We start from the raw sequence: 13,024 nt of genomic DNA on the forward strand, positions 1-13,024 counted from the left end.
GGATGTGAACTGCGGATATGGTGGATGCTGTGGCTTCCACCCACAGCAGAATCCGCCGGACTTCCTGGAAGGCTTGCCGACTGCGTGTCCCACCTTGGTGGTTGATGTAAGCCACCGCTGTGGAGTTGTCCGACTGAATTCGGATCTGCTTGCCTTCCAGCCACTGCTGGAACGTTTTTAGGGCAAGATACACTGCCCTGATCTCCAGAACATTGATCTGAAGTGAGGACTCTTGCTGAGTCCACGTACCCTGAGCCCTGTGGTGGAGAAAAACTGCTCCCCACCCTGACAGACTCGCGTCCGTCGTGACCACCGCCCAGGATGGGGGTAGGAAGGATTTCCCCTTCGATAATGAGGTGGGAAGAAGCCACCACCGAAGGGAAGCTTTGGTTGCCTGAGAGAGGGAGACGTTCCTGTCTAGGGACGTCGGCATCCTGTCCCACTTGCGTAGGATGTCCCATTGAAGAGGACGCAGGTGAAACTGCGCGAAAGGGACTGCTTCCATTGCTGCCACCATCTTCCCCAGGAAGTGCATGAGGCGCCTCAAGGGGTGTGACCGACCTTGAAGGAGAGATTGCACCCCTGTCTGTAGTGAACGCTGTTTGTCCAGCGGAAGCTTCACTATCGCCGGAAGAGTATGAAACTCCATGCCAAGATATGTCAGCGATTGGACCGGTGTCAGATTTGACTTTGGAAAATTGATGATCCACCCGAAACTCTGGAGAATCTCCAGAGTAACGTTGAGGCTGTGTTGGCATGCCTCTTGAGAGGGTGCCTTGACCAGCAGATCGTCTAAGTAAGGTATCACTGAGTGACCCTGAGAGTGGAGGACCGCAACTACTGTAGCCATGACCTTGGTGAAAACCCTTGGGGCTGTCGCCAGGCCGAACGGCAGTGCCGCGAACTGAAGGTGTTCGTCTCCTATGGCGAAGCGCAAGAAGCGCTGATGCTCTGGAGCAATCGGTACGTGGAGATAAGCATCCTTGATATCGATCGATGCTAGGAAATCTCCTTGGGACATTGAGGCGATGACGGAGCGGAGGGATTCCATCCGGAACCGCCTGGTCCTTACGTGTTTGTTGAGCAGTTTTAGGTCCAAAACAGGACGGAAGGACCCGTCCTTCTTTGGAACCACAAACAGGTTGGAGTAGAAACCGTGACCCTGTTGCTGAAGAGGAACCGGGACCACCACTCCTTCTGCCTTCAGAATGCCCACCGCCTGCAGAAGAGCCTCGGCTCGCTCAGGAGGCGGAGATGTTCTGAAGAATCGAGTCGGATGACGAGAGCTGAACTCTATCCTGTAACCGTGAGACAAAATGTCTCTCACCCAACGGTCTTTTACTTGTGGCAGCCAGGTGTCGCAAAAGCGGGAGAGCCTGCCACCGACCGAGGATGCGGTGTGAGGAGGCCGTAAGTCATGAGGAAGCCGCCTTAGTAGCGGCACCTCCGGCGGTCTTTTTAGGGCGTGATTTAGACCGCCATGCGTCGGAGTTCCTCTGATCCTTCTGCGGCCTTTTGGACGAGGAGAATTGGGACCTGCCCGCACCCCGAAAGGACCGAAACCTCGACTGTCCCCTCCTCTGTTGGGGTGTTTTTGGTTTGGCCTGGGGTAAGGATGTTTCCTTTCCCTTGGATTGTTTGATGATTTCATCCAATCTCTCACCAAACAAACGGTCGCCAGAAAATGGCAATCCAGTTAAGCACTTTTTGGAAGCCGAATCTGCCTTCCATTCCCGCAGCCACAAGGCCCTGCGTATTGCCACCGAATTGTCGGCTGCAACCGCCGTACGGCTCGCAGAGTCCAGGACAGCATTAATAGCGTAAGACGCAAATGCCGACGTTTGAGAGGTTATGGACGCCACTTGCGGCGCAGACGTACGCGTGAGTGCGTCAATTTGCGCCTGACCAGCTGAGATAGCTTGGAGTGCCCATACGGCTGCGAATGCTGGAGCAAAAGATGCGCCGATAGCTTCATAGATGGATTTCAACCAGAGCTCCATCTGTCTGTCAGTGGCATCCTTGAGTGAAGCTCCATCTTCCACTGCAACTATGGATCTAGCCGCCAGTCTGGAGATTGGAGGATCCACCTTGGGACACTGAGTCCAGCCCTTGACCACGTCAGGGGGGAAAGGGTAACGTGTATCCTTAAGGCGCTTGGAAAAACGCTTATCTGGACAAGCTCGGTGTTTCTGGACTGCCTCTCTGAAGTCAGAGTGGTCCAGAAACATACTCCTTGTACGCTTAGGAAACCTGAAACGGAATTTCTCCTGCTGAGAAGCTGACTCCTCCACTGGAGGAGCTGAGGGAGAAATATCCAACATTTCATTGATGGACGCAATAAGATCATTCACTATGGCGTCCCCATCAGGAGTATCAAGGTTGAGAGCGGCTTCAGGATCAGAATCCTGATCAGCTAGCTCCGCTTCATCATACAGAGAGTCCTCTCGCTGAGACCCTGAACATTGTGATGATGTCGAGGGGATTTCATAGCGAGCTCGCTTAGTCGGTCTGGGGCTGCGGTCCGTGTCAGAGACCTCACCCTGGGATCCATGAGACACCCCGGGAGGACATTGCTGTTCCAACTGAGGGGGACCAGGGGGCAATGATTCCACAGTGCCCATGGCTTGAGATGCCGGCCTGGACTGCAAGGCTTCTAATATCTTAGCCATAGTCTCAGAAAGTCTTTCAGTAAAAACTGCAAACTCCGTCCCTGTCACTTGGACAGTGTTAACAGGTGGTTCTCCCTGGGCCACCCTTAGCAGAGGCTCCGGCTGAGAAAGTGCCACAGGGGCCGAGCATTGCACACAATGAGGGACAGTGGAACCTGCCGGCAGTATAGCCGTACATGCTGCACAGGCAGCATAGTAAGTCTGTGCTTTGGCACCCTTGCTATTTGTGGACGACATGCTGTTGTCTCCTCTGAGCAATACAGGAGGGTATATAGCCAAAAATCAACAGTGCACCATACAGTGTAAAGTATAGTCTATAATCATATAATCTATAAGTACACTTCTGCACTAGTGGGGCCAGCACCACAGGTGCTGCTTACCGCCTGCGCAAAGCGGTTGTGTGGGCACCAGAATTCCTGCCTGGGTCTCCCTGAGCTTGTCTCTCCTCTCCAGCGTTAGCAGAGCTGAGAGGAATGGCTGCCGACGTCCTGAGGAGAGGAGGGAGCCGTGGGCGTGACCCAGAAAAGTGCGGGAACTGGTGCCCCACTGTGCAGAGTGAGGGGGGTGGAGTATGCAAAGCATGCTCCAGCCCTCAGTGCTGCCGTCCTGTACAGCGTCCCGCCCTTCCCCTGACTGGCAGGGCTGGGGGCGGGAAGAAAAAGAGACTAGGCCGCAAAAGCCGGGGACTCGAGTTATAAGCGCGGCTGCCGTATAAGCGCGGTCGGCGCGGAAGTCCCCGGCGCACTAACAGTCCCAGCCGCGCCGCAGTGATAACCATGGCAGCGGCGGTCAGCGCAGCAGTCCCCCTACACGAACACACTCAGCGACGCTGAAGTGTGTAATGGCACAAACGCAGCCAGCGCTGCTGTCCCCGGTGCACTAGCACACCCAGCAATGCTGGAGTGTTGCTGTGCGCGGTCCCCACGGGGACACAGAGTACCTCAAAGTAGCAGGGCCATGTCCCTGAACGATACTCGGCTCCTATCCAGCAGGGTCCTCAGGAGCTGTGGATGGAGCACGGTCTCCGGTGCCTGGAGACCGAAAGGATCCCACTTCACCCAGAGCCCTAATTGAGGGATGGGGAAGGAAAGCAGCATGTGGGCTCCAGCCTCCGTACCCGCAATGGATACCTCAACCTTAACAACACCGCCGACAAGAGTGGGGTGAGAAGGGAGCATGCTGGGGGCCCTGTTATGGGCCCTCTTTTCTTCCATCCGACATAGTCAGCAGCTGCTGCTGACTAAGCTGTGGAGCTATGCGTGCATGTCTGACCTCCTTCGCACAAAGCATAAAAACTGATGAGCCCGTAGCAGCACGGGGGGTGTATAGGCTGAAGGGGAGGGGCATTACACTTTTAGTGTAATACTTTGTGTGGCCTCCGGAGGCATAGCTATACACCCAATTGTCTGGGTCTCCCAATTAGGAGCGACAAAGAAATTAATAAATGTGTATGTAACCTTGCCAGGCTTTGGAATTTTCTATTAATATTCTTTATATTTAGAATTGTGAAAGTAAAATAAAACGTTTATTAAAGGGGTTGTCCACTACTTAGGCCATCAATGTCTGATCGGCCGGGGTCCAAAACCACGCACCCCTGGCGATCAGCCGTCTTGGGCGCTCGTTGCGGAAGCAGTCTTGGGCGCTCGTTGCGGCAGCCGTCCTGGGCGCTCGTTGCGGCAGCCGTCCCGGGCGCTCGTTGCGGCAGCCGTCCCGGGCGCTCGTTGCGGCAGCCGTCCCGGGCGCTCGTTGCGGCAGCCGTCCCGGGCGCTCGTTGCGGCAGCCGTCCAGGGCGCTCGTTGCGGCAGCCGTCCAGGGCGCTCGTTGCGGCAGCCGTCTTCGGTAGCAGCTGCTCAGTCTTCTGATAGCGGAGGCAGCCAGGTATTATACATCCGCCTTCTACTGATTTGAATAGGAGGTGAATGTACAGTACCCAGCCCAGAAGATGGGACCGCTCTGGATCAGAGCATTTCCAGCCACCTGCTGCTGCCGCTGGCGCCATCAACAGCTGATCAGTGGGGGTGCGGGGTGTCGGACCCCGGAGGATCAGACATTGATGACCTATCCTAACAGTACCCCAATAATGTAAAAGTAGTTGCCTATCTTGTGAAGTGCAAAGCCCTGGTAAACTAATGTGAAACCACCCGGCACATTACAAAACTACAAACCAGCTCTTTAGCATCATGGGACCCTTTGTGCAATTTTGCAAGAAAGCGAAAAATGTTGTTAAAATAAAGCATAAAAATTTCCCCTTGTGGTTAAAACTCCTTTCAAAGCAGAACCGGAGACCCACGACACCAAAGAATAAAAACGTTTGCAATGTGCAGAATGTATACAAGTTACTTACGCCTTCATCTAATGTACACGCACCTCATGGACATCGAACAGGCCAAAAGTCTCTGCGGTATGGATGACGGGAACGAGACCCTCTCAAATGCCCAAATTAGAGGCAAAGGAAGATCAGATATTAAACTGTTCACGGTCTCACTGCTTTGGAAGAAATAAGTCTTACCGTCTAAATTTGACATACCGAACCTGATGGTTAAAGGGGGTGATAACATGAGGAAACGTTCCTGTCCTAGCTTTCCCACAGAAGAGATAACAGTGACAGGCTGTGCTTGTGACGAGGGCTGATACCATGAAGAAAGGTTCCTGTAATGATCGCTGGTGGATCTATAGGAGAGATGACTGTAACAATCTGGCGTTTCAGTCGTCTCTCGGTCGTGTGGTTTTTCATATATTTTTTTTTAATCCTAATTGTTTTGGAATTCAGCTCTATACGTGTTGAACCAGTCTTATACAAAGCAGCCAATGTGAGAAAGCTGAGATGCAGTGTAAAGCAAGGGGGCAAGACAAAAGCAGCATTCAGAGGCTCCGGATGAAACAGAAGGTGGATTTCACATTGCTGTAGACTCCAGTATTGACTTCAGTAGGCAAGCATCATTTAACACTGCGTTCTGCATTTTTAAAGCTTATGTCCAGAGGCTTTTCTAATGCAAACTTGGAAGCATATGCACAAAAGTATAGACTGTGCAGCGTATATTTATTATATTAGAAATAATCCTGCTATACAGCAACCAGATAGACTACAAAGATGAATGGGGACTGTAGATCTACTAAACGTACGCACTGGGAGGTATTGTGCTAGATATGGCAAAAGTACATGGGGAAACTGGCACATCTATGCATGGATTTCAATAGTGTAATGCTTCATGTCTCCTGTGGTGGCGCTGCAGGGGGGAGTGAACCGAAATCTGCTAGCTTTTCCACTGAGAATAAAGTAGTAATGTCCAAGAAACAAAGCAGCAGATCACCCATTACCGCAGTTCCTGATCAGTGCCAGCAGGGGGCGCTGTGTGCACTCTCTTTTCCTAATGACTGTGATTATTGATATTAGCCATTTGCACTAATTCCCTTCCCAGTGACGTATGCATTATTCATTGATTGGTGCATGAGACTAGGACATTTATTTCCCTAATAACCCGAGACGTGCTAGCAATATTTCCCAGCATCTTATTCACGCCGCATGGTTTTGAGCCCAAGGTGGGAGAGTGCAGGAACCTTTCTTCATGGCATCACCCCTCCTACCAATCACAACTTCTTACTGCCTTTCCCTGGACATCATCCCCCGGTGACCAGTGTGACCGCCGCTCCATTCCTGGTCTATGGGAGCAGTGGTCATACATGTACACTACCACACCCATAAAATGAATGGAGCCCCAAGCACTCCTACTCCATTTATACAAATATTTAGGACCCCCTCTTGGCATTGGTGAGAGTTTGGACCCCCTACACTTGTCTTCTATCCTTTGGACAGATGATAAATGTTTTATGCGAGATTGTCCCTTCATCTTCACACTGAGACCCAAAAATCTGGGTGCAGGCGCAAAGAATAACATTAGATATCCATCATTTTAGCAACCAGTAAAGCTCTTGTGTTACTGACCGCACCAAATGATGGCTTATTGGCTTATTGTCGTGTCCGCATGTTACCTCTGGTGATCTGGGATCAGGAGGTTTCAATGAGAAGTTGATAGTAGGTCCTTTGTGGAGCCCATTTGTAATCTTGTATTGGAGTGGATTTACTGTCATTTGATGTTGAAGAGGTTAAAGACCCTTACCTTTCTGGCTAAGATTACTTATATTCTTAAATCACAGCAGCAGCATCTTATTGTCACTCCCTTCCACTAAATTTACCCACTCCTGGCTTCACTCCATGCCGGTTATATATCTTCTATACTGACCACTTTGAAGGTGCAGGTCTCTGGAGAAGCTAAGGTGTTCGTTTCAGTTGCAGCTGTAAAGTTTCCTGCTGGAGACGCTGTTGAGTGCTAATTGTTGTGTCTTTCCTCACCCATTTGTCTTACTGCAGCAGTAAGACTAGTGTTTTGCTGACCTTCATACTAGTCAGGGCGAGTGTAAGGCCAGTGAGGGCCTAGGCATGTGACAACGCACAACAGCAGGGAGGCAGGTGGTGGGAGAGGGCCCGGCTAGGGACATTAGGGAGTGCAGGGATTAGACTCAGTTGATAGGGAGAGGGAAAGGGGCCTTCCGTTGTACTTATTCCTGGGTTTTCCCTTTGTGTTGTCCTCTCATACCTGGCATGACATCTACTTTGTTCTATTGCACTGCAATTTTCCACTCTGGTTGCACTTTATACACGCCTCTAATTTGCTAGTATTGCGGATATACCATGCACCACCTATCATTTCTAATCTGGAGACTGAGGATCCCTGTCCGTCAGAGTCTCTTCCTCGGTCATCTCCTCATCCGTTCCCACTGATATAACATCTACATATGTATATGGCGTAGCCGTCTGAGCCGGCAAAGAACTTAAATAACTGGCGACATCGTACAAGGCCGGATCATGTCAGCAGCAAAATTTGCAAGTCAAAAATCCAGCATCTGCTGGGAAGCTGCTCAGTGTAATGGGGTAAAGTCTCCAATCTCTAAATTGGTGGTGGGGGGGGTCCGATCGTGCCACACATATGAAGAAAGGTGCGGATGAATGAGCACATTGCACTGCTTTAGTACAGGTAGAGAGAAACATTTGGGGGGGGGCAGTCACATATCCAAACTCCGCAGCTGACTGTGTAGGTGGCATTTGGGAAAGAACAGATCAATACCCTATAACGTTGTAGGAGTAATTTTAGCACAGGGGAAGGATTACCGCAACGCTCATGGGAACGCAAGATCCTCATTCACTACTGGGCAGAAGCCACAAGAAGAATGCCACAGAGCCACAGAGGCCACTTACCTTGTCACACATAAGCAGCGTTAGCCCTTTTCATAAAAGAAAAATAGACAACACTTCTGATCCCCAGATACGAATAATAAAAAACAACTTCAATTTAAATATTAACCCACTTAAATGTAATTAAAGGGGATCTGGCAGCACATTATACAGCAGAATATACTTATAAATTAATGTCTCTGACCTGATGAGGCCGGTATACGCCACATTTTTCATTTTAAACTCAATCTCCCTACACCAACGGATAGCTCTTCCTTCCTGCTGCTGAATCTCCACCCTCCTAACCTGACAGCTCCTCAATGTCCCTCCTTCCTGCTGCTGAATCTCCACCCTCCTAACCTGACAGCTCCTCAATGTCCCTCCTTCCTGCTGCTGAATCTCCGCCCTCCTAACCTGACAGCTCCTCAATGTCCCTCCTTCCTGCTGCTGAATCTCCACCCTCCTAACCTGACAGCTCCTCAATGTCCCTCCTTCCTGCTGCTGAATCTCCACCCTCCTAACCTGACAGCTCCTCAATGTCCCTCCTTCCTGCTGCTGAATCTCCGCCCTCCTAACCTGACAGCTCCTCAATGTCCCTCCTTCCTGCTGCTGAATCTCCACCCTCCTAACCTGACAGCTCCTCAATGTCCCTCCTTCCTGCTGCTGAATCTCCACCCTCCTAACCTGACAGCTCCTCAATGTCCCTCCTTCCTGCTGCTGAATCTCCACCCTCCTAACCTGACAGCTCCTCAATGTCCCTCCTTCCTGCTGCTGAATCTCCACCCTCCTAACCTGACAGCTCCTCAATGTCCCTCCTTCCTGCTGCTGAATCTCCACCCTCCTAACCTGACAGCTCCTCAATGCCCCTAAATCCTGCTGCTGAATCTCCACCCTCCTAACCTGACAGGTCCTCAATGCCCCTCCTTCCTGCTGCTGAATCTCCACCCTCCTAACCTGACAGATCTTCAATGTCCCTCCTTCCTGCTGCTGAATCTCCACCCTCCTATCCTTACAGCTCTTCAATGCCCCTAAATCCTGCTGCTGAATCTCCACCCTGCTAACCTGACAGCTCCTCAATGTCCCTCCATCCTGCTGCTGAATCTCAGCCCTCCTAACCTGACAGCTCCTCAATGCCCCTCCTTTCTGCTGCTGAATCTCCACCCTCCTAACCCGACAGCTCCTCAATGCCTCTCCATCCTGCTGCTGAATCTCCACCCTCCTAACCTGACAGCTCCTCAATGCCGCTCCATCCTGCTGCTGAATCTCCACCCTCCTAACCTGACAGCTCCTCAATGCCCCTCCTTCCTGCTGCTGAATCTCCACCCTCCTATCCTGACAGCTCCTCAATGCCCCTCCTTCCTGCTGCTGAATCTCCACCCTCCTATCCTGACAGCTCCTTAATGCCCCTCCTTCCTGCTGCTGAATCTCCACCCTCCTATCCTGACAGCTCCTTAATGCCCCTCCTTCCTGCTGCTGAATCTCCACCCTCCTAACCTGACAGCTCCTCAATGCCCCTCCTTCCTGCTGCTGAATCTCCGCCCTCCTAACCTGACAGCTCCTCAATGCCCCTCCTTCCTGCTGCTGAATCTCCACCCTCCTATCCTGACAGCTCCTTAATGCCCCTCCTTCCTGCTGCTGAATCTCCACCCTCCTATCCTGACAGCTCCTCAATGCCTCTCCTTCCTGCTGCTGAATCTCCACCCTCCTATCCTGACAGCTCCTTAATGCCCCTCCTTCCTGCTGCTGAATCTCCACCCTCCTATCCTGACAGCTCCTTAATGCCCCTCCTTCCTGCTGCTGAATCTCCACCCTCCTAACCTGACAGGTCCTCAATGCCCCTCCTTCCTGCTGCTGAATCTCCACCCTCCTAACCTGACAGCTCCTCAATGCCTCTCCTTCCTGCTGCTGAATCTCCACCCTCCTAACCTGACAGCTCCTCAATGCCCCTCCTTCCTGCTGCTGAATCTCCGCCCTCCTAACCTGACAGCTGCTCAATGCCTCTCCTTCCTGCTGCTGAATCTCCACCCTCCTAACCTGACAGCTCCTTAATGGCCCTCTTTCCTGCTGCAGAATCTCCGTCCACCAAGCCTGAATGACAGCTAGTGACTGATGCTGCGAAATCACCACCCGCTTAGCCTGCATATCTTAAGTATTCCTCCTCCCTGCTCCTGCTGAGTTTCCACTCACCTAGCTTAACTGACAGCCAATCAGAGCTCCTCCTTCCTGCTGCTGACTCTCCACTTATCTGGCCTGACTGACAGGTACTGGTGCTGCCCTTCTAGCGTGACCTATAGAGCCTTAATTCCCCTACTCGTTGCTGCTGATTCTCTAACTACCTATCCTAATTGACTGCTCCTCAGCGCTGCTCCTCTCTGCTTAATCTCCACCCATCTAGCCTGACCTACAGAGCGTTAGTGTACTTCCTCCCAGCTGCTGAATCTTCGCCCACCTAATGTAACTTACAGCCCCTTAGCACCCCTCATCCCAGCTGATGAAACTCCGCCCACCTAACATAACTTATCAGTGTTCCTCCTCCCTGCTGCTGCCGAGATCTCACCCTGCTCAGTACAAGCTGCAGCTTAGACTCATGCAGTGTCTCACTTTATAGCCGCACTCATAAATTGCTCATCCGCACATCAGGATTATTCAGTGTAAAAGATCTATGTTACACTGTGCGCAGCTTGTACTGAGAAATCTGCTGACGGATCTGCTTTAATACGCAATACGCACATTATAATGAGATGAGCCCTTGCCTGCCTCGCAGATGAAGCCGATTTTATATAACAAGGCAGAATGATCGCTAATACGGGTTTACACTGAAAACAGAGCTGTGTACCTGTTGATGAGGGGGTCTCGTGTCTCCTTATGGTAGAACACAGGGATGGGGACGCCCCAGCTCCGCTGCCTGGATATGCACCAGTATGTGCGGCGCCCCAGCATCTCAATCATCCTGTTGGCGGCGGACGCGGGGATAAACTTCACTTTTTTCAGAACCTCCTGTAAATAAATGAATGAATGAATGAATGCATTTTGTCAGTGTTTCCTGATATGCCCTGTGCAGTCACATGCAATGTGACCACTGCAGACAGTCACTGTCCTCAGCAGGCATACTTGCATCTACGGGACAGACTGCTGGGGAAAGTGAATGGCTGCAGCGGTCACATGTGAAACTCCTAAATCAAATCAACCCTGAAGGACAGCCAATAAGGAGAACCACCAGAGTATTTGTACGACATTATTTGTGTGGGACTAAGAGCTTATTCACACTATAGTAGCAAGTATGGAAGGAGGTGGACGTTCCATGCACTCGATGGTATTGCTTGCAGGTGCGTCATTTGGCCTAATTTTATCACTCGTTGCTGTAAACCATGCCAATGACTATTAGAGTGTCTGTGCACTGTCTGCTTTGTTGTGCGTAGGCAGAAAAAAAAATGGTTGTGTAATTAATCCCCGATTTCTAGAGCTGAGTGAATTGATTGGCAGGACTCCGGTCCCGTGGCCACATATCATGGATGGGTGCCCTATACTCCAGAACCTACCTGTTGGTATTTTTGGCTCCTCTGTTGATTAGCCAGCCTGGTGAGACATCATTGCGATATGCTACAGGACCACAGTATTGCAGTGTATAGTAAAAATCACAGTCTCCCATGAAGCCCGGACACACGGTGGTCTTCACAGAAGTATTGTCAAGGCACACAAGGGGGTCTTCGGCCATGGAAACCTATCGCCACCCTTGTGATCACAAGTGTCAGGAATGGGTTAAATCAATATTAGACCAGTACAGGACACCTCCACCTATGAGCTGATTATATCTGGCATCAATCAGAGCGGAGAACAGTGAACACAGGTTCACGGCACTATTCACTGTTTACATCCGGGACGCTGTTAGACCAGATGACTATTAACTCATGGTACTTTCACACTCGCTTTGTTTGGCAGCCGTCGCAATCCACCGCTTTGGGAAACAGCGCAATCCGTTAACAGATGTGCGCTGTTTACCATTGATTTGTATTGATGACACATTGCGACGGATGGCCTTGCATTGTATCTGCCGGCTGAAGCTGCGTTGCATCCGCCGGGCTGCGGCATGTAGCGTTTGTCTGCGCTTCCCAGAGTGTCAAAAAAACACAATGTGCTGGATTCTGTCGGCGTCCGACGTTTTTATAATGGTAGCCTACGGTGGTGAAATCCGTTATTTGACAGATTCCTGTGACGGATCCTTCTTTACACAACTGAGCATGCTCAGTTGAGTAAATTGCTGAAAAAAAAAAAAAAGCTACAACGGATTGCGTTGTTTTGCAGGATCCGTCGCATCAGTTGTGCCACTATATGCAACGCATCCGTTACATCCATCACACAACGCAATGCGACGGATGCCGCACAACGCAAGTGTGAAACTAGCTTGATTTGGGTGTTGAGTGTCGGATTAAATTAATATTTGTTCAGAAGCAAAATGGCAGCGCTGAGAACCGAAAAAGTCAATATCTATCATCAGAGATGACTATTGATGAATCCACGGTAAGTTGTGTTAGGCTAGGTTCACATTTCCGTTGTTTTAAATCCGTCAGGTCCGTCAGCGACAGATCCGTCGTTTTAAAAATGTCAACTGACGCAAATGATGCGTTTTTCACAGGATTCCATTCACATGAATCCTGTGAAAATACTGATCCGTCGTGTCCCTTACATCCGCTGTGTGCGTCCGTTTTTTGACGGATCCGTCATGATCCGATTGTGTTTGGGACAGCCCAGTGGGTGCGCCAAACATGTTGGGCATGCTCAGTAGAGCATGACGGAATCCAGCACTGGATTCCGTCGCAAGACGGATTACAACGGAATCTAGCACCAAAGACAAACATTACACGCTTGACGGATTGCGACAGATTCCTGCGCGGTGCGTTAATTTTGACGGGCCAAAAAAACGTTACATTCTGCGTTGTTTCCGCTCGGCGGTCAGTCCAAAAACAACTGACCACGGCGCAGCGAATGCAACGAAAGGTCATCAGTCGCAATTCGCCACTAATACAAGTCTATGGGAAACAACGGAATCCGGCAAACAGACTCTTGTTTACCAGAGCCGCGGATTGTGACTGATACAATTTAACGGAAAGGTGAACCTAGCTTTACA

At 50.7% G+C, this 13,024-nt stretch overlaps 1 protein-coding gene across 1 annotated transcript in view; it reads right to left on the reverse strand.

Moving 5' to 3' along the window:
* The window catches only part of IARS2 (isoleucyl-tRNA synthetase 2, mitochondrial), a 145,251-nt gene that overhangs the window by 50,745 nt on the left and 81,482 nt on the right, over window positions 1-13,024 (reverse strand). The window contains exon 12 of the mRNA XM_075339113.1: window positions 10,736-10,896. Within this exon, the coding sequence (XP_075195228.1) occupies window positions 10,736-10,896 (161 nt within the window). The remainder of the gene's footprint in view (window positions 1-10,735; window positions 10,897-13,024) is intronic.

The sequence above is a fragment of the Anomaloglossus baeobatrachus genome, chromosome 3 (assembly GCF_048569485.1).
Source record: "Anomaloglossus baeobatrachus isolate aAnoBae1 chromosome 3, aAnoBae1.hap1, whole genome shotgun sequence".
Lineage (NCBI taxonomy): Eukaryota > Metazoa > Chordata > Amphibia > Anura > Aromobatidae > Anomaloglossus > Anomaloglossus baeobatrachus.